Source organism: Aegilops tauschii, chromosome 2 (assembly GCF_002575655.3).
Source record: "Aegilops tauschii subsp. strangulata cultivar AL8/78 chromosome 2, Aet v6.0, whole genome shotgun sequence".
In the NCBI taxonomy this organism is placed as follows: domain Eukaryota; kingdom Viridiplantae; phylum Streptophyta; class Magnoliopsida; order Poales; family Poaceae; genus Aegilops; species Aegilops tauschii.
Window position 1 is genome coordinate 636,856,566 of NC_053036.3, and position 26,940 is coordinate 636,883,505.

At 47.9% G+C, this 26,940-nt stretch overlaps 1 protein-coding gene and 1 pseudogene across 1 annotated transcript; both read right to left on the reverse strand.

Annotated features, from left to right (window-relative positions):
• LOC109748796 (probable indole-3-pyruvate monooxygenase YUCCA10) overlaps positions 1-17,647 on the reverse strand; it is a 56,118-nt pseudogene extending 38,471 nt beyond the window's left edge.
• A 7,084-nt stretch (positions 17,648-24,731) lies between these two features.
• Positions 24,732-25,966, reverse strand: LOC109737169 (probable indole-3-pyruvate monooxygenase YUCCA10). Its single transcript, XM_073509689.1, has 4 exons — positions 25,742-25,966; positions 25,207-25,440; positions 24,999-25,121; positions 24,732-24,905 (listed from the first exon to the last, which is right to left on the reverse strand). Exons 1-4 carry the CDS (start codon positions 25,964-25,966, stop codon positions 24,732-24,734), a joined length of 756 nt encoding a protein of 251 aa, XP_073365790.1.
• Between the last annotated feature and the right edge of the window lie 974 nt (positions 25,967-26,940).

Consider the following 26,940-nt stretch of genomic DNA (forward strand, 5'->3'; position numbering starts at 1 on the left):
TCCCTGCACCCAATCAGCGGGCGCGGCGCTGGACGCCTCGGCGTCCGGGATCGAAGAGCTCGCGACACCGGTTTCCAGCGGACGTGGCGCCGAAGCCGCCTTTCCAAACCGGCGGTGCGATGGTGTGCGGACCTCGGGAGTCGGGCCCGTCACCATCTCGTCTCCGGCTGGCGGCACCGGCGGGTCCGCCGGCTGCTTGTCTCGCGCCTCTCCAGATGGTGGCGGCGGAGGCATGACCACGTCCGGCATGATGACATCGCCGCCATCCCTCTCCATGATCGGGAGCTCATCGCCGGCTCCCCCAGTTTGCGCCACAAAATCTGGTGGTGGCGGCGCGGAGTTTAAGGGGACGACGAATAATGCCGACTAACGGCGCGCGACTTCTTCGGCCTGCTCCTTCGCCGCGGCAGCAGCTTCGGCCTCCGCCAGCTTCTTCAAAGCGGCAACCTCCGCCTTGTCTGCCTCTGCCTTCTCTAGGCGGGCGGCTTCCTGTTCCTCGCGCGCCTCCCGCGCGTTTCGCTCCTGCGCCTCCCGGAGGTCGGCGGCCGGATCGATTCGCCGGGTGGTGGTGGAGGTCTCCGCCGACCCAATGACGGAGGCGGCTGCCGACTTATCAAGAGAGAGCAGAGCCCTAAGCCAAGAAAGACGAAGAAAGGAAGTTCAGAAAGAATCGACAAGGAAGAAAAGCACAAGAAAAGATACTCACACCGACACCATGGGAGGCGCCTTCATGAGCTTCTGAAATTTGGCCGCCTTCACGGCGGCCTCCTTCCGCCTAGTCGCGGCGGCCGGGTTCTTGGCCTTCTTCGGTGCACTGCCAAACAAGATAGTGCCTTGCTTACGCTTTCGCATGCCGCCTCGAGCAGTCGGCTCGGTGGAGGAGCCCGCATCCGCCTTGCCGGCGCCTCATGAAGGGCACGGTTCCTCCTCCTCCTCGAAGTCGTCCAGCCACGTCTCAATGCCGCCCCTTTCGTCGGAGCCGCCTGCTCTGTAGACGCCGCCTGTGGCGTCATCTTCCTAGGCGGCCGCCCCCAAGTCGGGGTCGTCCGCGTCGCTCACAGCTCGGTCCGGTTCGTAGGGGCCACCCGCCCCCACAATGGCGGCTGCCGCCTCAGACATGTAGATCTGTTTCAAAGGGCAAGAGGCCGACTATTCAAGACCGCAAGACGGAATCAAGACGAAATATGGAAGAAGGAAAAGATTGAAGGACTTACGGTAGGCGACGGGTCCGCGCGGGAGTACGACTACTTGCCGGACCGCCAGGACCCCTCCAGCCTGAGGTCGGAGATCTCGTTCTCCTTGGTGCTCAGCCGGCACGGGTCGTGATGCCCGCTCATCCGGCAGATCAAGTGAGGCCGACCTTGGAGCGGGAGAACCCGGCGCGTGACGAAGGCGACCAGCACTACAAAAAAAAGACACATCCGTGACATTTTGGGCCGAACGAATTTTTTTTTCTGTCATACATATGACACTTCTATGACGATAATTGTGACAAAACCCGGTATCATCATAGATGTGGTCGGCTCCTACTTCTATGACAAAAAATCATGACAGAAAATGGGCTTTTCGTCCTGGGCGGGCCGGAGACGCAACTGCATGACATTCTTTGGGCTGTCCATGACGGAAAAAACCATGGTAGAAGCGAGGGGGAGGAAAATTTCGGGGAGTTCCCGGTTACGGTGGGAGGTTGGGGGCCGAGCGATGCGCGTTTCTCTCGTACACGTACGCGCGTGTGTGCGAGGCGTTGGCTCTAACTGAACCCGAGCGAGGCGTTGGGCTCTAACTGAACCCGAGCGATTGCACTGCAGGCTACGCGTTACTGAACCCGAGCGATCGAGCGATGGCTGTTAACTGAACCCGATCGAGCGATTCCTTCGCTACTGCTGCTAACTGAAGCCGATCGATTGGATGAACAGTGAGCGTTGGGGGGGGTTGGATGAACAGTGAGCGGTGGCGTTGCCTCTGGATTAACAGGACCCCGTGGTGTGGAGGGCTGGATGAACAGTAGATGGTGGAGGGGTGCCCGTGGAGGGGTGGTTGAACAGGACCCCGTGGTGTGGAGGGCTGGATGAACAGTAGACGGTGCAGGGGTGCCCGTGGAGGGGTGGTTGAACAGTAGCCGGTGGAGTAGCGCACGGTGGAGGCTGGATGAACAGGAGCCCGTGGAGGCTGGAGGAGGTCGACGGTAGCCCGTGGAGGCTGGAGGAGGTCGACGGTGGAGATGAACAGTATCCCGTGGAGTCCTGTTTTGCGGTACGCCACACCCCTCCCGATGAACAGGACCCCCGTTTCGACCGTAGGAGGTCCGTTTCGTCCGTTTTGCGGTACGCCACACCCCTCCCGATCAACAGGACCCCCGTTTCGACCGTAGGAGGTCCGTTTCGTCCGTTTTGCGGTACGCCGCACCCCTCCCGATCAACAGGACCCCCGTATCGACTGTAGGAGGTCCGTTTCCTCCGTTTTGCGGTACGCCAAACCCCTCTCGATGAAGAGGATCCCGTTTCGAACGTGGCCGGTTGAACACATGGCCGTTTCCTCCGTTTTGCTGTACGCCAGGCCTCGTTTCCATCGCCTGTTCCGTCCAAGCCCTCCCGATGAACACGACCACGCATTCCGTTCCGACCCAGCCGGTTGGCTCCCACGCGTTCCGTTGCCTCTCGATGAACACGACGCATTTCGTTGCCTCCCCATGAACACGACGCATTCCGTTGCCTCCCCATGAACACGACGACGACGCTGTTTCTCCGTTCTGACCCAGCCATGTACACGAGCCCTGGCCGTACGTATGCGCGAGCAGGCGTTCGAGACCCTGCCCGTATGTACGTATGTGGCCGTATTTTCTTTCTTGCACCCTGGCCGCTGTACGTACATGTACATGCTACGTGCGCGCCTCTACTACGACACGTACGCGCCTCTACTACGACACGTGCTCGCCTCTACATCGACCAGTATATATGTACGTACACGTTCGCGACCAGAATGACAACGCTACGTACGCTTCAACCAGGTGGGTCCCGAATGTCAGGCACTTCCTTGCCTGCGAAGATGTAGCTGGTGGGTCCCAGCAGTCAGGGGGGTGAATCATTTTGTATTTTTTTGCCCGGACGCACTTCCTTGCGTGCGAAGGTGTAGCTGCTGGGTCCCAGCAGCCAGTGGGGAATCGTTTTGTTTTTTGTTTTTTGCCCGGACGCACTTCCTTGCGCGCGAAGATGTAGCTGGTGGGTCCCAGCAGTCAGGGGCGAATCGTTTTTTTCGGACGCACTTCCTTGCGTGCGAAGATGTAGCTGGTGGGACCCAGCAGTCGGGGGGTGGATCATTTTTTTTCGGACGCACTTCCTTGCGTGCGAAGATGTAGCTGGTGGGTCCCAGCAGTCAGGGGGAAATGTTTTTTTTGCGAAATACGATGGCCCGTCCGGTGGGTCCCCGCTGTCAGGTGGAGGAATAATTATTTTGTGCGTAATAAGGAGGCACTTCCTTGCTGTGCCCGTGGACCCAGCTGTCAGCCTCTCCACGTACAGTCCACGTCCGATGGAAGCCATTCCTTGACCACGTTGACCACGCCGCGCCGAGAGCACCAGGGCGGTGGACGACGGCGAGGCCTAGGAAGGGGACGACGCAGAGCCGGGGAAGACGCGGCAGTGGATGCCCACGCATAGAGGAGTATGAGGGTTCACTCGTTCGGCTGCGGTGTGAGGCTGCCGCCGCCGCAGAATAACAGGGGGTGTGGGTGCGTAGAGGGATGGCCTGGCCAGCGGTGGGAGTAGGTGGGGGCGGTGAGGCCTCCGCGGCATCACAGCCGGCCACGGGCGGAAGGAGCAGGCGGCACGACCGGCGCTGCTTTGGGCGGTTGGAGCAAGAAGACCAGAGGTTGAAGAAGCACTACGGCCGTTAGATGGACATCATACGGTCACTGGAGCTAGAATCATTCATATATTGACTAAAGTTGACAAAGGCCTCCGTCCCAGTCAACTTAGTAGGCCCACAAGTCAGCCTCCCACCAAGGTGGGTCCCAGCTAGCAGGGGGTATTCATTTTTTGTGCGTAATAAGGAGGCACTTCCGGTGGGTCCGAGATGACAGCGGGGGGAACGTTTTTTTCGCGAAATACGGTGGCCCGTCCTGTGGGTCCCAGCAGTTAGGGGGAAACATTTTTTTTTGCGAAATACTGGTGGCCCGTCCGGTGGGTCCCTGCTGTCAGGTGGAGGAATAATTATTTTCCGCGTAATAAGGAGGCACTTCCTTGCGGCTGCCGTGGACCCAGCTGTCAGGCTCTCCACGTACAGTACTCTTCCGATGGAAGTCTGTCGTTGACCACATTGACCACGCCGCGCCGAGAGCACCACGGCGGTGGACGACGGCGAGGCCTAGGAAGGGGACGACGCGGAGCCGCGGAAGACGCGACAGTGGAAGCCCGCACGGAGAGGAGTACGAGGGTTCACCGGTTCGGCTGCGGTGTGAGGCTGCCGTCACCGCAGAATAACAGGGGGTGTGGGTGAGTAGAGGGATGCCCTGACCAGCGGTGGGAGTAGTAGGGGGCGCTGAGGCCTGCGCGGCAGCACAGCCGGCCACGGGAGGCGGGAGTAGGCTGTCCCGCCGGCACTGCTTTGGCGGCTGGAGCAAGAAGATCAGAGATTGAAGAAACACGACGGCCGTTGGATTGACATCCAACGGTTACGTCTGCTAGAATCGTTTGTTGACGTATATAATAACTAAAAAAATCTTGCATACGCGTCAACTAAACAGGCCCACAAGTCAGACCACTCCCTTTTTTTTAATAATTTATATATAACTCATGGCAACTTCTTATGCAATTTATTGCAGTCGTTTTTTTGGTTGGCCAGGGCCAATTTCGCATATTTCTGTGGGTTCCAAACTATTTTTAATACTGAAATGTCGAACCAGATTTAAAGTACTTTGAAGATATATTTAAATTAGGTTAATGCCTAGTGAAATAGGAATCTGAAAATGTGAAAAAATTCAGAAATTATAAAGTAATTGCCAATTTGTCATCTGTTTTTATATTTACAACCCATTTCATATTACTTTCAAGATTTGCAGGCGTCTTGAAAGAGTTGCAGCCCATCAGAGCGTAGAAAAATAAGTAGGACTGGATTGGGTATTCTTCAGAAAAAATAAACTGGGCTCATTTTCACAAAGAAAAAATAGCTGGGCTGGTCACATGGTGAATATAAAATATAAGCCTGGGCTAGACGGGCCACAGCCCAGTTCAAACCCTGCTTCGTCTCAACAATACCAAACAAAAAAAATACTGCTCGAGTAGCTACGTCCCAGGTGTCAGCCGATCCTGTTCTGTTCTCTTGTCTATTGAATATATACGCTCACAATGTCGTGGGTCCCAGATGTCAGGAAAACACTAGGAGGAAGCATTTTATTTTTCCATACGCTGACGTGGTGGGCCCCTACTGTCATCTTCTCCACGTACTTCTGTCGATTCCTGTTGTTTGTTGACCATGTTGACAACGCGAGAGGGCGGCGCCGCGGCGAGCGCACCAAAGCGCGCGGAGGACGTCGGCGTTAACTATTTAGGAGACGGTGGGGCGGCGATGCGTGCGCTGAGGCGCAGCCAGCCGTGGGAGGCGGAAGCAGGCGGAAGCAGGCGGCCCCGCCGGCGCTGGTTTGGTTTTGGCGGCTGGAGGAAGACACGACTGAAGAAACACGACAGACTGTAAAAGCAGCAGGAGTACTTAACAACCTTAACTGAAACCAGCAGGGGCACTTAACAACCAAAGCTGAAAGCAGTATGAGTACTTATACAGGTTCAACCGTACAAAGCACGCCTCGAACAGTGCTACTTTGCCTACAGTTAACCAAGGGTGAGGCCGCCAAGCCCCAGGACAAGGCCCAGGCGCCACCCCGCGCATCCACAACCTTCTGAAAGCGGCTTCATCTCGCAACGTGGTCAATAAACAGGATATTCGCTTTAGAGCCATGGAAAAGCATGAACATAATCTTCTGTCCTATTCTCCAAGATGGACGGGCCTTCATTATTTGAGACCACCCATGAATAAGTATCTTTTCACCTCCAAGGGGAATTGAGTAGGTCGACATAAACATCATGTTGTGACCAAGCGCAAGTCTGACCCGACCATGGTCAGGCATCTGTATAGGAACAATAGAACTCGGCAGTTCCTGTTTCAAGAAGATCACAGTTGTAAAACTGTGTATAAGCAATAGTTTATGAACAACATATATAACAGAAAACAGCTCGTACCATAAGTTTCTCGACACAGTTGGACCTGTTCAACGAGTGCAGCAGTGGCACACATATCCCACATGGCCTTCCACCATTGAAACGCCCCACAAGGACCTCAAGACGATCAATAAAGTGTAGGAACTTGTGGATGTCCATCCAGTCAACTTCAGTGCCATTAGTAACAACCGAGTTATTACAGAGTAACAAACGAGCAGACTGCTTAACTCTGAAAAAACCTACACGTGCCACCAATTATAAGAAAATATTAGTTAGAAGTAGCATCTTCGTGAGAGATTCGTTGCTACTTCTAAAGTTAAATTGTGATTAGTTAGACAGAATAGGTGGATTAAGAAGTAATCGAGGCAACAAGCAAGAACCAAATACAAAACTAACATGGATGAACAATTGGAACAACGTCGGGGTGGAAGATCGCAGTGAAGATGAGACCAGGTTCTGCTATTTCCATCAACATTCGTGCGCCAACTTTCAGTCCGTAACACTTGAGAAAGTTTATCCAAGTTCGGCCATAAAAAAGCAGCGATCTTCTTGGTTCATGAACCCAACTCGGAACTTATATCCATGTCTTGTATTCACTGCGACCATTAAACTAGTGTATTCAGTTATGGCAAGGCCGAGCATCTTGAGTACATGTGTTCTGGCAGAGCAAATAATACACTGCAGGAAAAATAATATGAGAACACAGCATGTTCAAAAAACCCCCCACCCTCCCGGATAGAAAAGAGGATTCTAGGAACATACTGTGTGCGTTTCAAAATGCTGTGTTAGGATGAGAAGAAACAAGTGTGGCGTCTCGCCGAGGGCGCAGAAACCTGTAGGGTACTCGCACTTTGGGCACTGCAAATGAAACACACTAGATTCAGTAGGAAGAAAAATGCATGAACGGCGGCGGCTGCCATCCTAGGATTACCTGCGACCAAGGGACTTGGATTTGTCGGGGATGGATGAAGAATTCGTACCTGGCTCTCCATGAGAAAACCCTATGCAATCGCCGAGAGGGGGTTTTCTCTGAGCAAGCAGACGAGGGAGAAGGGGATTCAGGCCCAGTGAAATATTGCCGCTTCGTCTGTCCAGCTTACTGCTAAAGCTGGAAAGGGGGGTTGTGATTTGACGGCTCATTGGGCATTACTGCGGCACTACGACCGGGGTGTGTCTACCATGAAGTTGTGCACTCTAATTTGTGCATATGGCACGTGGACCCCGTTGTCGGTTGCCCCACATATCAGCGAAAGGAAGTAGAAAGACAGGAGTAACTAGTTACACATAAATATATTTTTTGACGGAGAGATACTCCCTCTGTAAAGAAATATACAAATCTTTTATATCACAGGCTCACCTTGCCGAGAAATATACTCCCTCTGCAACGCATGGGCATTATGGGGGTTCAGATTTTTTTATGGGGGTTCAGGTGAGAATATAATACTCAGATAGGCTCACGGTTCTGGACTTTGGGCCGCAGGCCGACCTTGCATGTTTGGGGGCCCATGTGTTCTACCTCAGCGCTTTTCATATTGCAAGCGATTGGTACGGCGCTGGTTTTAGATGCTGTTGCAAGGCGAATACACAAAATTGAATAAAGCACGGCAACTGTTGGAATGAAATCAAACGACAGTTCCTAACCAGCAATCAGAGTTGCAATTCTATCAACGATATACCATGTGATAAATAATACTGTCATACTACGTATACACACAGGACACTTGTTTCACCATGCCAGATTATTACATCAAAATCTCTCGGAGGATAGATCAGTTCGGCAGTTGCGTGCTGCTACTGAAGAATTTCAAAGTTGATTTGGACCAGCTCTCCTTGCCGAGAAAGTTTGATTTTGACATCATCCCCTACTGCAAGATATGATTTAGATTCGAACCTTGACCATCCTTTAGCATCAATCATCATGCGACCATCCTTTGTACTTACGGTATATTGAGCAGGTTCATTCACACCAAGGCTGCGCATGGTAAGAGAAACTTGGCCGCAGTCGCCCGGATTGTTGAACGACTCCCTCGTTGCTCTAGGAATTCTCTGTTTGCAAACAAGAAGACATACCCAAACAGTTAGATCAACACAGTGAATCATGTGAAACAACATGGAAAGAAAAAAGAACGAAGCACTTGGGCGGCCAATGCTTACCAAGAAGGTGGACATGTCGGTTTTTGTAAGGACTTTGGTATATGAAGTGTGAACTGCAGCCCAGTCTGTTGCCAGTGCAACTGCACGGGCCGGAGCAAATGCAAGTGCAAGTGTTGGTGCAGGTGCCGAAGCCGCTGCTGCTGCCGGAGATGGTGCTCCTTGTAGAGCTGGTGCCGGTGTCGGAGCAGGTGCCGGTGTCGATGCCCGATCCTCCGGTAGATCAGACTGATCCGCTGACGCGGTCGGTGCCCAATCCTCAGCTGGATCAGACTGAGCTGCTGCCGCTGTCAGTGCTAGAGCAACTGCCGGTGCTCGATCTGTGCGAGACAGCGGCGATCGTGTCTGGTCTGCTATGATCAGCTTTCTAACTTGACTAGGATCCGTGACCGTGATCCAGTTTTTTTCTTCATTTCTTTTAAACGCGAGAAGGACTAATTGTGCCGTTTTTGTTAAACCAAACTGTAGTTCATCATAGGGATTCAGCTTGTACTCAGACAACAGACTGATCCAATTTTTTCCAGTAATATAAGTGATGGACAGTGCCTTCGTTACTGACACGGCATAAGAAGTGAAACCTGCAAAAATAGCCATCGTAGAGCAAACCAAACGGTTTATTCTGTGATGAATGTCACATGGCAAAACCTGCATCGTAAAATTGCAGGAAAAGAAAGAAAACATGGCATTAAATCAATAAGATTTAGACAGTAAATCAATAAGATTTACTTGATGTGACACGAGTGAATCCTTACCAGGAAATCACTATGTTGAAGTACTAAACAGAAGATTGATCGTCCAACTACGCGTGGCATGCAGGGGCCCCGCCTACTCCCACAAGCAGGACAGTCCAAAGGTTGTGACAAATCGTATGGACCGAACATCCGTGGGACTGGAAATCCTGGTGGGTGCGATAAACCCTGCAATGCATACAGATATTGGAGTGTAAAAATAATTGATAAACCGTCCTCACAAAAAATATGATCTGGATACTTCAAAATATACAGACTGAATTGAGTGGACAGACATTAACATAGACCGTTCACACACCAAAAGCGGCAGTACTAATAAACAATACATGGTTCACAAACACAAATCAAGTACTGAACAATAGTACTTACTACAGACAAGCAAAGTTGCACTAACTAAACTCTGCAGACTATTTCTTGCCACCGACCTACGGGATGAACCCCGCATAACTGACTAGGCCATGGACTTCGTGTGAGATGTCTACATGCACCTTCACCATCTTGTCAACCTTGGAGAACCTAACAGAGTGGTCTTTCCACTCATAAACATGATGATGAAGACAGGCCGCATCAGATTTGTTGGGAAGCTTTACAAGAACCACACCCTTCGTAATCGAAGGCACAACCAGGAAATTGTTGTGGTCAAGTACAGCCTCGAGAACACGCCTGACAACAATGCTACAGGAAAACACTAGTTCAGGACATGTGGCGACAAGGACACGGCAGCTGTATAGTTCAGCAGTAGAACTCATCATCAGGTCTTCCAGTTCACACGACATGACTTTGAGAACTTCATCTCCACCGCGGACCTGGTTCTAATTCAAACAGAAACCATATTTTATTACTACCTCCGGTCAGAAATATAAGATGATTTTCGATATTATACTCCATATATGACTACATATACGCACAGAAATGAGTGAACAAAGACACTAGAACATGTCTTCAAAGGCATGAGAGCAGAGGGATTACATGCAATATCCATAACACAAGTTACTGAGGCAAATATACCCTCTTAAAAGGTAGCATTGATGTTCATAAAGTACTCCCTCCGTCCCAAAATTCTTGTCTTAGATTTGTCTAGATACGGATGTATCAAGTCACATTTTAGAATTAGATACATCCGTATCTAGACAAATCTAAGACAAGAAATTTGGGACAGAGGGAGTAGTTGAAAGTAATCTATAAGAAATCAATGTCAACCTCTCGCATGTTTTGGTCAAAAGAGGAATTTAGAACCGTCATTTGGCACACTAAAATCACATGCAAGATCACCCAGAAAGTTGTACTACCAGTACTAGTACTGCGTGTTAGATGAAAAAACACGATCAAGATCGAGAAAAAGATCGTCAATAAGAGACATTACCTGGACTTGCTTAATGAGGGATCCCGGAGAGGGGCGCTTGGACAGGGCGATGGCTTTGAGCTTGTCTGCGGTAGTCTCGGCGGGGTGCTTGCGCTTCTTCGTACCATGAGCCTCGACGGTTTTGGCCAGAGCCATAGATATCATGTCGGCCGGTGTTCCGGCGTCCATCCAAGAGAGGAAGCTGAGAGAGAATTGTGAAAGGAGGAACGAGATGAGGGAGAAGCGAAGCGAGTGGGGGTTTTCTTCAAGAGAGGAAGTTGAGAGAGAAGAGTGAAATGATGGTTGCTTCGTCCGTCCAACTTACTGCTGGAAAGGAGGGGGTTTTGTGATTTGACGGCTCATTGGGCATTACTGCGGCGGTTCGATCGGGGCAGTCTACCGTCACTCTACTATGGAGTAATTTAGTGCATGGCTGGTGGACCCAGGTGCTGGCTGTCCCACACGTCGGCGAAAGTGAGTAATTTAGTGCATGGTTGGAGGAGGATCCGCACGGTAGAGCGTGTCCACTGTTTTTCTGAAGAAAAAAATGATTACAGCAAGCGTTTCCACTCTTACGACGGAGGAGTGCGAAACACGGCAGCCACTTGAACATACACAGTGCTCCTACTACTAGGCATGTGCAGTGGTTCATACGTTAGTACTACACAATCTTGTTGCTAGTGTAGTAAGATATGACGATAACAAATGATGTTGTGCGCATGTCAACTACTCCTATATGTAACATAGTACCGCTTTTTCGACTGTCCGGTCGAGAATGAACGGTGAGATCAATGTTAACAGAACTAGGTCCACAGCGCACGGAGAGTACGGTGCTACAGTACTACACGAAACATATGAAGCACGAATAGTGTTAGGCAGGGTGTATGAAGGGTGCACGGGATGGGAGCAAAAGTTCCCTTCTCGACCCACTTTTGGGTGCTTGGCAGAGTGCATGAAGGGTGCATGAGTCCACACTAGTAGGTTGACAAAAATACACGAAGAGGAAACAACTATATTGAGATGAGAATGCAACCAAACACACCCACACGCTTTGTGCTACAGTGACTGATCTGCATCGTCTGAGTTTGATCCAACGGTCATGTTGCGCCGAGACATGGACATGCCCATGCAGAGGGCACCTAAACACCACCGAAGTCCCTCTGCTTCTCGAGGCGCATGACATTGGTGATGCAGGGTGCAACCGCCCGCAGAGCCCGCTCCCGGTCGACAGGAGCCAGCTCGTCAAAGACGGCGTCCAATGGCACGAATGGATTCCGGTGACAGAGCCCTGAAAGGATTCGCCCGGCAACGGCGACGGCAGCCCGCAACCCCTCCTTGTCCAGCTCAGCCCCCACCATCGCGCGGAGACGGCTCAGCTCCTCGGAGATATAGGTGAAGAAGGAGACCAGGTCAGGAAGCCGCAGCTCGTTGAAGTCGACCGGGTGGTCGAACGGGTTTAGCCCAACGGCCGGCATCGTCGCGCTGGCACGACGGTAGGCATCACGCAGCCGCAAGACGTGCGTGGCAACTTGGTTCACCAAGTGGCTGAGGCGATCCTGGACCTCGTCACGATCGGTCCGCTCGCGCTCTAGCCGGCTCCCCTGACGGCCTATCGTATCTCCCGCTTTCTGCAGCAACGCCGCCGACGCCTCGAGCATCTTTGTGGTGGACGCCTGCCGCTTTTGAAGCTCCATGAACTCCCGCACATAATGGAGGAGCATGGCACTCCTCTCCTCCTTGAGCTCACGGAGCTCCACGTCCTTGGCCCTGAGCTCCGCATCCTTGGCATGGAGCTCCTGTGTCAGGCGCCTCACCTCGGACTCCGTGATCTGCTGCGCCGCCATGGCACCAGGTAGAAGCAATGGGGAGAGGAAGCAAAGGGGGCGAAACGGCTGAAAGGCAATGCAATCTACGGGAAGGCGGAGGGAGCGGGGAATCTTTTGGTTTTCACCACGGTAAAACACCAGTCGACGAGTTCTCACATCAAGGAGCAGTGGGTTTTTACAGGCGGAGTCATCGTGACTAATTGCTGCCGCGCCTGCTCCTGTCAATCAAAAAATTAAAAATCCTGCCGCGCCTGCTCCCGTCAATCAAAAAATTAAAAATCCTGCCGCACCCAAACACCAGAGCAACGCCGCGGTGGATATTTAAATTTACCTGCCGGCAAGTAGATAAAAAAAAGGGTGAAAAAACAAATGTGGCGGCAGCCTAGCTAATCGGTCGAACTAGCCCAACTAGCTAGCCACCGTGCTTCACTGATGTACTCGGCGGGAAAGGTGGTCTTTCGTGATTTGACGACTCATTTACTTGCTTCAGCGCTACGACCGAGGAGGACCCAGAAAACGCGCGGTAGGGCGTCCCACGTCAGGAAGAATATATGCGTGCACCACCCGGGAGGACCTCGAAACCGCACGGTAGGGTGTGCCACGTCTCGGCACGGAGGAAAAATGTGCGTGTAAAAATATACTGTATCAGACGTAGTACCTATGGTTCGACCTCGGGACCCAGCCAGTCGGTCGAAAACACCCCACTAGCCACACAGCTTCATCATGCAAACGTGGCAGGGAGGATAGATGTGGTTAGCTCCGTCTCGACCAGCCACAACGTCTCTTGTTCTAGGCAATTCTTCTATTTTCCAAGCTTTTGTTTAGTTGTAATAACACCAGGGCAAGCTAGCGCCGCTCTTCGTGTGTGCCCGTGCAAAGGTTAGACGATGGAGAGAAGAGAGATTGAGATCGCAGACCTGGGACCCACCAGTAAGTGAGACAACGGTCATGCACGTGTTGACGAGGCACTCCCTCTACTCTACTCAACGCAAGTACTGTATAAAATCAAGTTATGGGACAAAGCCAACAACCGTTCGTTTTGTCAGGCTATCGACTTACGCTTTGTAGTCCAGGTTGCCAGTTCGAATCTCGTCTTTCAGATTTGTTAGTTTTAGGTCCAAATTTGATTAATGACAAGTGGGACCCCCGTGTGTTCTTCTGATATTTCAGTGTAGGATGGTTTTTTTGAACAAACACTTTGCGCGGTTAGACAAGTAACGACACGAGTTACACGTATTTTGCAAGTTTACGAACAAAAATGACAGCGGCATAGAATATCACATCCACCCCACAGCTTAGATACTATGGTGATACGAGTTTTTACACCGTTGGAAGTGAGATCCAATGGCTTGGGAGTAGTCTTTGTAATTATGCGCAATTTGCAAACTCTCCAAAGGTTTTTTTGCAAATAAAACATTCAGGCCTCATGTGTGCCGCTGCATCTTCGATCCAACGGCTCCCCGGTGCTCATATTAGGTGCTCCCCGTAGCTTAATTACCCGCTACAGTGATATGAGCATCTAGGTCATATGATCAGTGATCAGATGACACCTGCGTAGTATTTGTACTTTCTCCGCATTTCCCAAACTCTATCAGCCGTATATTGCAAAAACATTCAGACCTCCTACTGTGGGCCGTTAGATCTCAGTTAACTCATATCACCATAGAATCTACGGTGCGGGAGCACCTCATACTCTCCCGTGCGAGAAAAAATAAGGTGCTATCGCAGCTTGGATGCTACGGTGATACGAGCTTGGAGGTCGTTTGATCTGAGATCCAATGGCATCTGAGCAGTCTTTGTGCTTGTAAGCAGTGGCCGAACTCTTTTGGGGCTTTTCTGCAAAAAACCATTCGAACCACCGAGGAGGTGTTGGGTCACAAATCCAACGCCTCCGAATAGCTTGTATCACCAAAGCATCTAAGATGTGGTAGCACATGATATTCTTACATGCAGGAGAATATGATGTCCTCCTTCATCTTAGATGCTACGGTGATACGAGCTTCGAGGTCGTTGGATATGGGATCAAAGGGCATCTAAGTAGTTTTTCTACAAATTGTGTGCAATTCTCAAACTCATCAAGGTTTCCTGCAAAAATATTAAGACACATCATGTGAGCTGCTATATCTCAGATCTACAAGCTCCAAGCAACTCGTATCGGCATATAGCATCTAAGGTATGGGGGCACATGATATTCTCCCGGGGAGGAGGGGTGGGGGTGCACAACCAATCGGTGGTTGGGAGGGTGGGGACAAATATAATCTAAACAACCCTAAACAGAGCTCCACAATTTTATCTAAGGTCGAGGGGTTGACCCCCGACAATCATAGCTCCGCCTAAACACAACATTTGCATGTACTATAGTACTAGACTTAATATTCATGTTTCAGTTTCATGTTCATTTTAAATATTGAACTGAGGACCATGGATGTCTTACATTTTACTCCATTCGTTCCTAAATATTAGTCTTTTTAGAGGCTTCAAATGGACTGGCACATACGGATGTATATAGACATATTTTAGAGTCTAGATTCACTCATTTTGCTCCGTATGTAGTCACTTGTTGAACTCTCTAAAAGACTAATATTTAGGAATAGAAGGAGTATTTTTGAATTCGTGTCATACATGCATGGTTTGGAAAAATAGATGCACTATACTTATTGGATTGTTGTTGTGTTCGTGCGTGTGTGTCTCTGTGTGTGTGTGTGTGGTCATATGCTTGATACATACAAAGTTTTCTCACCTCCATATTGTTCATCTTTTAAATTTGAATTTGCATTGGAAAACTTACTAGGGATACCATGAAATGTGAAATCCACGTTGAGATCATTATATCACAAACTCACTCTAATTCAACAACTTGTCATAAATCAATTACCACGTTGATATTAGTATTTGCAAGGAAAATATGGGTATTGTAATACACATAGATTCGTTCGACAATTTAAAAGGTTCCTTTTGTATTCTCGAATGGTAGGACCCAACGGCGTACCAGCCAGACCTTGGCTCGTGTTGATCCTAAAAAAATCGGGCTCGTGTCCTTCGGTGGCGTGCATGGTACGCACATTAGGCAACCCCAACCAGTCGAGCCTCAGCGTTTCAAGTCGAAATATCTGGCGGCCAGAATTCCAGCCCTAGGAAATTCCCCTCATGTCCCCGGTCCATAATGAGTACCGATGAACAACGGAGGGATGCTTTAGTAACTAGACAACGTTACCTACCGTGCCGAGCACGGTTCAATTCCCTCGGTCACCGCTCGTCAAGGTCACCCGTCAACTGCATTGCCTAGTACTACTACTACACCAGGATGAGCACATAATTGAGCCCGTTTGTTCGTGCCTAGTACTTGAGTTAATATATCAGGCAATGCACTGGTACGGAGGGATTATCCTTTTACTCTGCATATATAACTTGTCTGAAGTCTAACTAAGCAAAATGTTTGACCAAATCCTTTCTTAAGAAATACAACAGGAAAGATGTACGGCTTGAAAATTTATTGCATGATGCAGGTTATGATATTGTTTCGAATCCTGGATCTGAAATTTCAGAAAATCCAAAAGTGAGCATAAATTCTTGAAACTAAGCATGGTCACGTGATACGGCACAAATATTACTTCGTAAGTTTTTTCTTCAATTTGAGACAAGCTGCTTATGACAAGTTCCACAAATGAAGAGCCAAGGTATTTTGGAACAAAGACCTGTCACGTTAAGGCGAACGCTTTCACTATTGAAACCGTGGGCGTTTACGTGCCGCCACGAGTCCCCGCTTCTCATCGGCAGGTGCCGTCCGAGCAAGCGTGTGAGTCGACGGGAGGCGTGCGAGCAGACCGCTGCGCCGGATGTCAGGGAGGCGTGCGAGCAGACCGCTGTGCAGGCTCACCGGGAGGCGAGCCCTTTGACCAGGCTCCGCCGCCCACCGTCGTCCCAACTGCTCCCACTTTTAATGTCGCCGGTGCCGCGGTTTAAAATCAACCCCGCACTACCCGGTATCGCTACAATCCTCTCTCTTCCTCTCCGATTCTCCTGTCGTCTACCTCCAACTAGCCTGACCTAAACGTACGGCATGCCGCATCACGATGGTCTGCCCTTAGTGTTCCCGTTTCTTGAGGAAGAGACCCAGCCGGAGTCTCAAGAACATAAGGCGCTTTGGGACGAGCTTGAACTGGCCTTGCGGGAAGACGCCGCGCCTGTCCCCGCTCCCGTTCCGGCTCCCGTCGCCCCGACTGCGCCAGCGCCCATCCCCGTGGCATTGATGGGCTGGGAGCCGCACATTGTCGCCGAGCTTGATCCCGCGGGGTTCCACGAGGTCCCCGCCGTCTTTCACGCGCCCGTGCACCTGCCAGCGCATCCGCCTGCGCGTGCACTGACGCGCACGCCCGTGCCGGTGCCCGTGCACCTGCCAGCGCATGCGCCTACGCGTGCACTGACGAGCACGCCCGTGCCGGTGCCCGTGCACATGAATGTCTCCGCCGCGCTGTTGACAGCGCCTGTCCCCGCGTGGGTGCCAGTGCCCCCCTCAGCGGCATGGATGGCCGCCGTCGACCGCTTCCTTGCACCAACGCCAGTCGCCTCCTCCCGCCAGTTGACTCGCTCCGAAGTCCAGAACATTTTGGCCTTCCTAGAAGCTAGGCCAACGTCCAGGAGTACGCCAACAACGGCGCAAGACGCCGCCGTCGCCGTCGGTCAGTGGCCCAACGACACAAAGAGCACGGCAGAGGAGCCGCTTCCCACCGCGAGACGCCCCCCCGCCGCCGTGTAATCTAAATTTGCCATGAAAAACGTTCGGATTGCCATGCTTAAAATCCGAACGTTTATCATTTCCGTTTATTTTATATCGATCGTCATATAATTTAAAGTCGTAGTCAGACTGAACGAAATGTATGGTTTGATCGATTGAATGTTCTGCTAGAGCTGTATCAAATTAAATATAAAACGATCATTGGAATATTCTCTGCACTATTCTCACCACTTGCCACAACAAGAAACTTTGCCGTGAACTTGACTGTGGTGCACTTTGACATGTCCGTTGCCACAATGGACCAACATTTTTCATCATTGTCATATGTAGATGACTCCACGCTGGTGAGATACTTTGGTTGAATGTTGAAACGCTCAACATAGTCATCCAAGTACTTCACAAACAAGGTTTTTGGTATGTATGTTGGTGCATCTACACGGTATGACATGTGTGGCAACTCACAGAACTCCTTTGCGAGATGCAGCTTGAGGCGATCATATGCAGTTGCGCCAGAGTGACGCGCTACAGCTCTCGCCCTCGACGATGGCATAAGGAATCGAGAATTGACCAAGGCATGCTGCCGTTGCAAGGCCTGCTGGCCCAGCACCAACAATCAACACTGGAACACTCTCCATTTCAAGGGGAAGAGTTGACGAAGTTGTGGGATAAGTCCGGTGGTAGGCTGCAGTGTTTGTGTGTTTGCTCGATGACCTTTGGATGACAGGCTCGCGTATGGGGGCATATATATGTTGGTATCTTTCATGGGCCAATCTGTTTTTTGGATTGAGGGATGAAAAGGGTAAATATTTATTGAGGTCTAATCCTGGTGCGTACGAGTATTTCCATCTAAAAATGGAACCGTTGTTGGTGTGAAAACATGTACTGATACAAAATAGGCAGGAAACACACTCTTGATCGATTGCTGTCATTGGAAACTTATCGGCCATCTTTTTATGTGTAGATTAAAGATTCTTCGTGTTTCTTTCCTTTCGCATCATCACCAATGACAATTACTACTCTAATATTCAAGTGTTTCTTCCTCTTTCTATACGATATAGGATAAGGATAAGTCTAATTTCCAAAGACACATTTATAGGCAAAGTCCTATTTCAATTTATCAGGTTAACATAATGTGGATGACATGGAAACAATATCATCTCAGAAGGATTTGGTACCAACCATGTTAACTGGTTTTGCCGGCTAGTTTTGCCTCCGGTTCAGTTGTATGACGGCCAGTTTTGCCTCCGGTTCAGTTGACGACCATTGCCACGATATCTTTGGTGTCAACACAACGAGCCATTCGATGTTGTGAACAAACAAAAAGTGGAACTTTAGTTCAAATATTTGAAATCAATTTTTTTAATATAAATTCGTTTCTATACTGAACACTCGTTTAATGTGAGGCCATATTTCAACTTTGGTACATGTATATTGTCCTACGCCTGAACATCAAATTGAGCGCTCATTGTATTTTAACTCTACACACCAGAGTGTGAATCCTCATAAACCCCCACGTATTTTGTTAAAAAGATACTAAACCACTTTACTGAAAATAAAAATTGTCAATCCTGTCCCGATGCGGTTTTGCAAACTTGTCTGGTTCCAAACTGACTGACACAGGCCAATCACAATTGTACGCGACTTCCATGCAAAACTGAACTGGAGAAGTGGAGCACGTACAGTTCATCCAATTTTGATTTGACTAACTGGATAATCCACTACCTTCTGTGACCTACGCTTAGCATGACACAAACTGCAGACTGGACCTATCAAACATATGATTACACTCGATTTACGACCATCGAGTTCAAATGATTTCAACATCTACCAGACAACCACTCTGCCTCGCTGCCTCCTGGTGATGGATCTTGTAAAGACTTGTCGTGCTGATGGATGTTGTAAAAGACTTGTCTGGTTGGTGGGTGGATTCAGGCCTTCCTCACATGAAGTTGCGTGTGGTTCACACAAGTTGCTTCTTTTCTTCTCTCCAAGATGGTCACTTCCCTTGGATCATCTTTGCCTGCGCAGGAACTCCCGCATTTCTTGGTGGAACTCCGCGTTCACTATCAATCACATCTTCTTCGCGTCATCCCACAGCAAGTACCTGTTATCCCTGACGTGGTCACAACATTGCTCAAACATGTCCTGCACAAGTAAGCGGGTCAGCAATCAAGGCACCGGAACAGAGCAACCAGGAGCGCGCGAGGCCAAGGATTCGACTCGTGGGCCGGCAGCTTGGCCCACTCACGACCGGCATCTTCCCCCGTGGCTTGCAGGCCAGAATTGGGCCCGTTAAGGGTGTACGCGAGGATATATCTGTTGGCGTGTGTTGCGTGTGGATCTGGGAAGGAACTGGTGGCTTCGGCCAGAACCTCATGTGTGTGTGTGTGAGCTTGTATCCGCCTCCCATGGCGAATTCCTCCCCAATTCGAAACATATAAGTTGGTAGCTTACAAAGCGGCACCTAGATGTAAGTATAGTGGTAATCAGACTACTAGAGTACATGTTTTCAAATGTGTCCAAGCACCATCCATCCGCAAGGAGCTGGCAGGGATTGCTGGGTGAAGGGTTTATACCTTCCTCGGAAAATCCTCGTATACATGTGACAGGACCATCTCGACCTTGTTACGGTCATTCTCCCACAGCCTAATCTGCACCAGAGAATTGGTAGTCTTCAGTTTTATATTCGTTGAACAGATGATGTCTGGTATATGAGGGATGGGTTGTTGTGCTTACCTGATCTGTAACATTCTCTGGGACTAGTGGTATTTTGTCGATGACACAAGGGTGGGCATTTTGTTGAAGGAATGAAATTATCTGAAGAAGAAAAAGAATAAAGCATAACTGCATGTATCTATGTAACAATCAATCATGTAGAAATGTGTGATTAAGATGATTACCTGTTCAGCAGTGATCCCGTTATCAAATGCACCATGCAGACTTTCTTTTGTAATAGCTTCCACAATAAGGTTTGGGAGTTGATACTCTACCCTACAAGACCATATTTGTTGAAGCGCATTCAGCAAAGATTGAAACTCAGAGCACGAGGGGTATGAAGGACTCACAAAAGACAGCTGCCATATGCAACTGTGAACAATCTTTTCGATTGTGGATGGTTAAGACAATAACTAGATCCACAAGCAGAGTCGGGTTCAACATTTTTGAGGGGCTTTGCATCTTGGACGTCCATACATAGTTAGGTTAATAAGCTAACAAGCAAATAAGCAATCCAATTTTGCTGCATTTTGTATTCCTAGATTTAGTGCTTGACTCCGGTAGGAAAGTGGGCATTGCTTAGCTTATTCTGGGCATCTCACAAAGAAGATCGGCAGCCCTAGTTGCTGCCTAGAACAAAAGCGAACCAATGCTGTCAGGATCATGCATCCAAATAACTGAACTAGCATAGAAAAAATGCCACTCGACACAGTTCTACTAGATTTGGTAAAACAATCTGGAAGCGGTATAGAGAAGCTAAAGTGCTCGCGCGCGCACACACAGAGGACGGAGGAGCGGAGGGAGACGTCCGGGCTGCGTGGTAAGGCCAACTCCAACGCGCGACCCCAAATGGATGTCCGCTTTGTCCGGATTTCATCCGTTTGGGGGTGACAATGGGCCGTGTCCACCCGGATTTGTGGATGCGCCGGCCGTGCGCCCAACGCAAGGCCGCATTTCGGCCACATCCTGTCCGCATGCATTTTTTCGCAAACACATCTTTTAATTTTTCATCATTGATTTTTGATACATGGAAGCACATCACCAAATCTTAACTAGAATAGCAAGACCAAAGAAAACAAGAACCACAAGAAGACATTTTAGAAGATATCCAACTTCTATAACTGCTCCCGTAAGTTGGATTAGTGACTTCTCGATGCATTCATTGTTGATCTGCGGAGGCTCGATCTTGCGTGCTCTTTCCTCTTCGAGTATAAAGAAGTAGACGTTGCTTCCTTGCATCTAGTCTCATGTCTAGCCGCTATTCTAGCAACAAGTGCACTAGTCTCATCTCTAGCCTCTATTCTAGCTACAAGTGCACGAACATCTACTAAATTACGCTCTATCAATATATCGATGTACTCTTCTTTCCAATACCAAAAGTTGCATCCATTCTACAAAATAAAAATTGAAGTTAGCACAACTAGTCAAATCCAAGAGCACAACCGAAACTAAGTAGCACATACCCCATTGGTTGAGCACTTGATGAACACCCATCCGGGATGTTCCGGCGTTGTAGACACGCGACGCAAGAACTTCTCTGGGCAGTCATCGCACTTAATGAGTGGCAACGGTTCACCGACGAGCTTTTGGGCCAGCAACGAGCCCGGCCGATGGCCGTTCGTGTATCTGCCAGTGAACCGCCGAAGGTGTAGATCCGAGCGGCTAGAGGAGGAATCAGTACCTGCACGCGGCCTTGCCGGGGCCTTCTGGCCCGGTGCCCGGCCAGTCCATGCCACGGCGTGGCCTCCCACAGCCGGGCGAGCTCAAGTCCGGCCGGATCCGCTCCAAATCCGACCGCCGGGAGTGCAAATCAGGTGGCCGTGGTTGGGTAGCTCGGGGCATCGAGGGAACGCGGGCTGCGACTAGGGTTGGGGCGAGCACGCGGCAGAGCTGCACAGAGGCAATGTCGGGGGCGGTGGCGAGGGACGAGAGTGGAGGGGTGCGGCTGGAAGGGGTTCGGTGGGGATAAGAAAAGAGGGGTCTGTCTCCCCAAGGGGCGGGCCAGGGGAGGACATGGGCAGGCGCCACGCGCCGTCCGCGCGTGTCCATTCGGCCGCAAATTTGGCCCAAACTTGAGTCGGAAATGGGTCGAAAGCGGACAGAAAACGGACGACAGTCCGTTTGCGGCCACGCATTGGGAGGCCTGATCCGTCCGTTTACCCCCAAACTGACGCGAGCGGACAAGATGGGGTTGCGCGTTGGAGTTGGCCTTAAAACCCTAGAGGAGGTGGAGGATAGCGGATTGGCTGGTTTTGTTTATGTTGACTTTTGGAGGCCTCGCTTCTCAATGCTGGGCCTGCTTGCTTCCTTCTCTTTGCTTAAGGGGCCGGCCCATTATATCATAAATAATCAGGAGGCTGGCCAAAAAATGCCTCAGTTTTTTTAGGAACAATGCCTCAGTTAGATGTGCTATTTTTGTCTAAAAAAGGTTAGATGTGCTATTTACCCCTAAAAAAGGATGTGATATATTTGACAGATCATAGGAACTGGTAACATTCTAATTAATGTTTATAAAAAGTAAATATTCTAAATTTATCTAAAAAAGTTAAACATTCTAAATAAGATGAAAAAATGGCAAACATTCTAAATATAGAAGTACTTTTTTGCAAGACAAATATAAAAAGTATACTTATCTCAAATAAAATAAGAACTACGGAGTTGTATGTATTCTAAAAAAATCAGAACTAGTATATATAGTCGCTAAAATAATCTACTAGTACCTAGTATATACTACTATTTGGCAGCAGGTAACCTCAGAGGGAAAATAACGGCAGCTGGTCTTATGATTTTTTTTCAGTTCCAAAACACTGAGATAGAAGGTGAGAAGACAATGGCAGAAAACGGAATCTACCATGGCTAATTGTTGTTCTTTGTTAGTGCATTGTCATTTATTTTTGAAATTGGTTATTTGTTCCATCTTGACGGCTCACAGTAACGTGAATTAAGCACTACATGGCAACGAATTTTTGATGTTTGTACCACCTCGTAGTTTGAACTTCAGCCTTTACCTATTATAGATATGTTAGCGTTGCGTTTCTTCTTTGCTGTGAACAGTAGGGAGTTCGTGTACATATATTAAATAATAATATAAAATATATAATTTTAAGAAATATAGGAAAAGGGGAAATAAAATACAGAGGTACACTCCGCCAATCCACGAGTCTTATGATCATCTTTCAGTTACTAGTTATAGTACCTTTCTTCCATCAAAAAAGTTATAGTAGCTTTCAACCAATTCAATTTTAGCATCAGCAATCTTTTCCATCCGAGTATATTTAGTGTTGGAAGTCAGTAAAGTCCAACGAGTCAGTTGATAAAAGTGATGGACTGAATTGGGAGAGGCTCATCCCCTATATATGCTTTATTCTGTCAGTTCGCCTTGTAAAAAAACTTAGCATTTCTTATTGTACTAATTCAATTGATGTTCTATCTATTCCATTGACAATATCGGTGTTTCCCCCAAAAAGAAAAGGAATGATTGCTTGCTTGCTATGCCTTCAAATATAATGAACATCCGGTATATATGCAACTAGCGGCCTTGTTCATCATGTAAGTGCCTAATTTGTGAAATATATAATTGCGTATTTGAGTCAGGTCTACATTATCTCTGTAGATAACTTGGATCTCTCTAGAAGTGCCAACTAGAAAATAAAATTGACATTATGAGAGAAAAGTTGTACTTATTATTTTTAATTATAAAATATGATTAATTAAGGTGGATTCCTTCGAATATTCCAAATACTTTGATGGTGCTTTTTTTGTTAGTCCAACAGTCTCAACTCAATCGATAGGTCGGTCGGTTCCTAACTTGAGGGTCATTCGACCCGTTTTTGGTTTTGGGCCTTGTGACGCCATGCCTCGATAGATCTTAAAATATGACATTCTCCGCCGTCACAAAGAGGTCACCCACTATATTTAGTGAAAGATAGTGAGCAAGTGTCAACCCAACGGAATTAATTCTCTTGTCATCACATGAATTTGCAACCAATAGATATGGCATGCATCTTTTGGAGCATGCATGATAAAACGAAATTTCATAGAATTTCTTCTTTCAAGAGTTAATTTTTTTTCGTTTAGTTCCTCTAGTTGTTTCATTGTCTGTGCATGATATAAAACAATCCATTTCTTATATGTGTGAAATACTTTATATTAGTAATAATACTGAAAAAATGCATCTCTTCTAGTGGTAACTATACTAAAAAATTGTATTCATGTACCCAATAAAATTATACAGTGTATGTAGTACATATCAGGCTTCGTATAACAATCGAAGTATTGACACCATGGTAGGTCATAAGCAATTTATATCCAAGACTACACGGATGGGTACCTTGGATCTCAGCCGATGGAAAACTTACTGCATACTGCAAACCCTGTGCTTCGGGCACAACAAATTGTGTCCACAACAGTTAAGGATACCAGTATCACGTAACCACAAATACATGTTCTACATAGTAGTTTTCCGTCATATGGTGTTCTAACCTTTAGTTTTAAGTTTCTAAATATGTTCACAGATATTTTTAATGATCTATAGTAAGTCAGCTAGCCCATGTAGTTGCACGGGTTGATAATTAGTGTCATTCTAAGACTAAATAGCACCACAGTACCTACTGTAATGGATGTAGTGAACTATGCAGGGTTTTTTGGGTTGATGTGACTACTACCTCATACACCGATGGGGTAAACATGCCACAAGAGATTTTGGTATAGACAACGGAGTATTGAGTGCATGCCTTTTGCACATATAATTTCAAGTAAATAAAATATAATACACAGTGGTAGGTTCAAGCAAAATGACAAATCTCTCTGCACAATAAGATTACAAACCCCTTTATTATAGTATAATAGTACATCTCTCTTCAGGGCACATATGAACCTTGAAATAAACATAAATCTACTTGTCTAAAAGCTAGATACAAAGGTGACATAATGGATATATTTCTCAAAGAATCAACCTTCTAGCATGCTTGCCATGGTAAACTACATGTAAAAGATGATTTAACTTCACATAGAGTCTATCACAGATTTGATGTCATTAGCGATATTCTTGGCATCTGCTGCAATACCGGCTAATCCTCTCCTTGCTAACCCAGCACAGTAGAGCCCATTTTCACCTTTCCAATGATTCAGATATTTTTGGATGGGCAGTCCGTTGCCATTTAACATGCTCTCACCATTCTGGATTAAAAAAGCATAGAGCTTGTTAGCAGATTTAATAATGGTTACACCAAGAAAACAAACTCAGACATGTTCAAACACAAGCTATATTACCTTGAGCCATATATTTGCCGTGCTTTTGTATCCAGTTGCAAACACAATCGCATCAAATGAGATTCTTTTACTGCATTGAAATTTAACTATGTTGCCCTTGATCTTACTAATGCTCCCCTGAACCTATAGGAGATAAACATTCATTGATAACCTGGCATCTCAAATCAACATATGTTATAAATTTATGTCATGTCAAGGATATACTTACTTTGATGATGCCTTTTTTGATCAATCCAACAGTCCCAACATCAATCACTGTAGATCGGCCTGTTTCTGATTTGAGGGTCATTGGACCCATTTTTGGCCTTGTGATGCCATGTCGTGACAGATCTCCAAATATTAAATACGCTGCCATCACAAGGAGTTTATCCACTAGATTCAATGGAAGATGGTGAGCAAGTGTCATCCCCAAACGAATTAATTCCTTTGTCATTACATGAATCTGCAACCACAAAACATGTCACACCTCTTTTGAAGTATTCATGATAAATAAAATTTCATAGAATTTCTTCTTTCAAGAATTAAAACTTTGTCATGTGGTTCCTCTAGTTTTTTAGTTGTTTGTGTGTGATATAAACTGTCCATCTTTTTTTCTATGTGAAATACTTCCTATTAGTAATAACACTGAAAAATTGCATCTCTTCTATTAGTAACTATACTAAGAATTTGCGTTCATGTACCCAATGAAAATATATAGTGCGTGTACATACCGGGCTTCGTATAACAATCGATGTATTGGCAACATGGGTCGCAAGGTCATAAGCAATTTCCATCCCGGAGTTGCCAGATCCAACGACCAATACATTCTTGCTAGAGTAGCTCTTGCCTGACTTGTAGCTTGAGGAGTGGATGACATCACCTGGAAAGTTTTCTAGTCCAGGGATCATTGGAATATTCTCTGCACTATTCTCACCACTTGCCACAACAAGAAACTTTGCCGTGAACTTGACTGTGGTGCACTTTGACATGTCCGTCGTGCTGATGGATGTTGTAAAAGACTTGTCTGGTTGGTGGGTGAATTCAGGCCTTCCTCACATGAAGTTGCGTGTGGTTCAGACAAGTTGCTTCTTTTCTTCTCTCCAAGATGGTCACTTCCCTTCGATCATCTTTGCCTGCGCAGGAACTCTCGCATTTCTTGGTGGAACTCCGCGTTCGCTATCAATCACATCTTCTTCGCGTCCTCCCACAGCAAGTACCTGTTATCCCTGGCGTGATCACAGCATTGCTCAAACATGTCCTGCACAAGTAAGCGGGTCAGCAATCAAGGCACCGGAACAGAGCAACCAGGAGCGCGCGAGGCCAAGGATTCGACTCGTGGGCCGGCAGCTTGGCCCACTCGCGACCGGCATCTTCCCCAGTGGCTTGCAGGCCAGAACTGGGCCCGTTAAGGGTGTACGCGAGGATATATCTGTTGGCGTGTGTTGCGTGTGGATCTGGGAAGGAACTGGTGGCTTCAGCCAGAACCTCATGTGTGTGTGTGTGAGCTTGTATCCGCCTCCCATGGCGAATTCCTCCCCAATTCGAAACATATAAGTTGGTAGCTTACAAAGCGGCACCCAGATGTAAGTATAGTGGTAATCAGACTACTAAAGTACATGTTTTCAAATGTGTCCAAGCACCATCCAATCGCAAGGAGCTGGCAGGGTTTGGTGGGTGAAGGGTTTATACCTTGCTCGGAAAATCCTCGTATACATGTGACAGGACCATCTCGACCTTGTTACGGTCATTCTCCCACAGCCTAATCTGCACCAGAGAATTGGTAGTCTTCAGTTTTATATCCGTTGAACAGATGATGTCTGGTATATGAGGGATGGGTTGCTGTGCTTACCTGATCTGTAACATTCTCTGGGACTAGTGGTATTTTGTCGATGACACAAGGGTGGGCATTTTGCTGAACGAATGAAATTATCTGAAGAAAGCATAACTGCATGTATCTATGTAA

What these genes read in the sequence shown, in the direction of transcription:
- LOC109737169 (XM_073509689.1), bottom strand. Translation starts at nt 25,966, where the DNA reads ATGTCAAAGTGCACCACAGTCAAGTTCACGGCAAAGTTTCTTGTTGTG. An exon ending in CTTATGACCTTGCGACCCAT is followed by an intron (nt 25,441 to 25,741) that starts GTTGCCAATACA and finishes TTGTGGTTGCAG; the next exon opens with ATTCATGTAATGACAAAGGA. An exon ending in CGGCAAATATATGGCTCAAG is followed by an intron (nt 24,906 to 24,998) that starts GTAATATAGCTT and finishes TTTTTAATCCAG; the next exon opens with AATGGTGAGAGCATGTTAAA.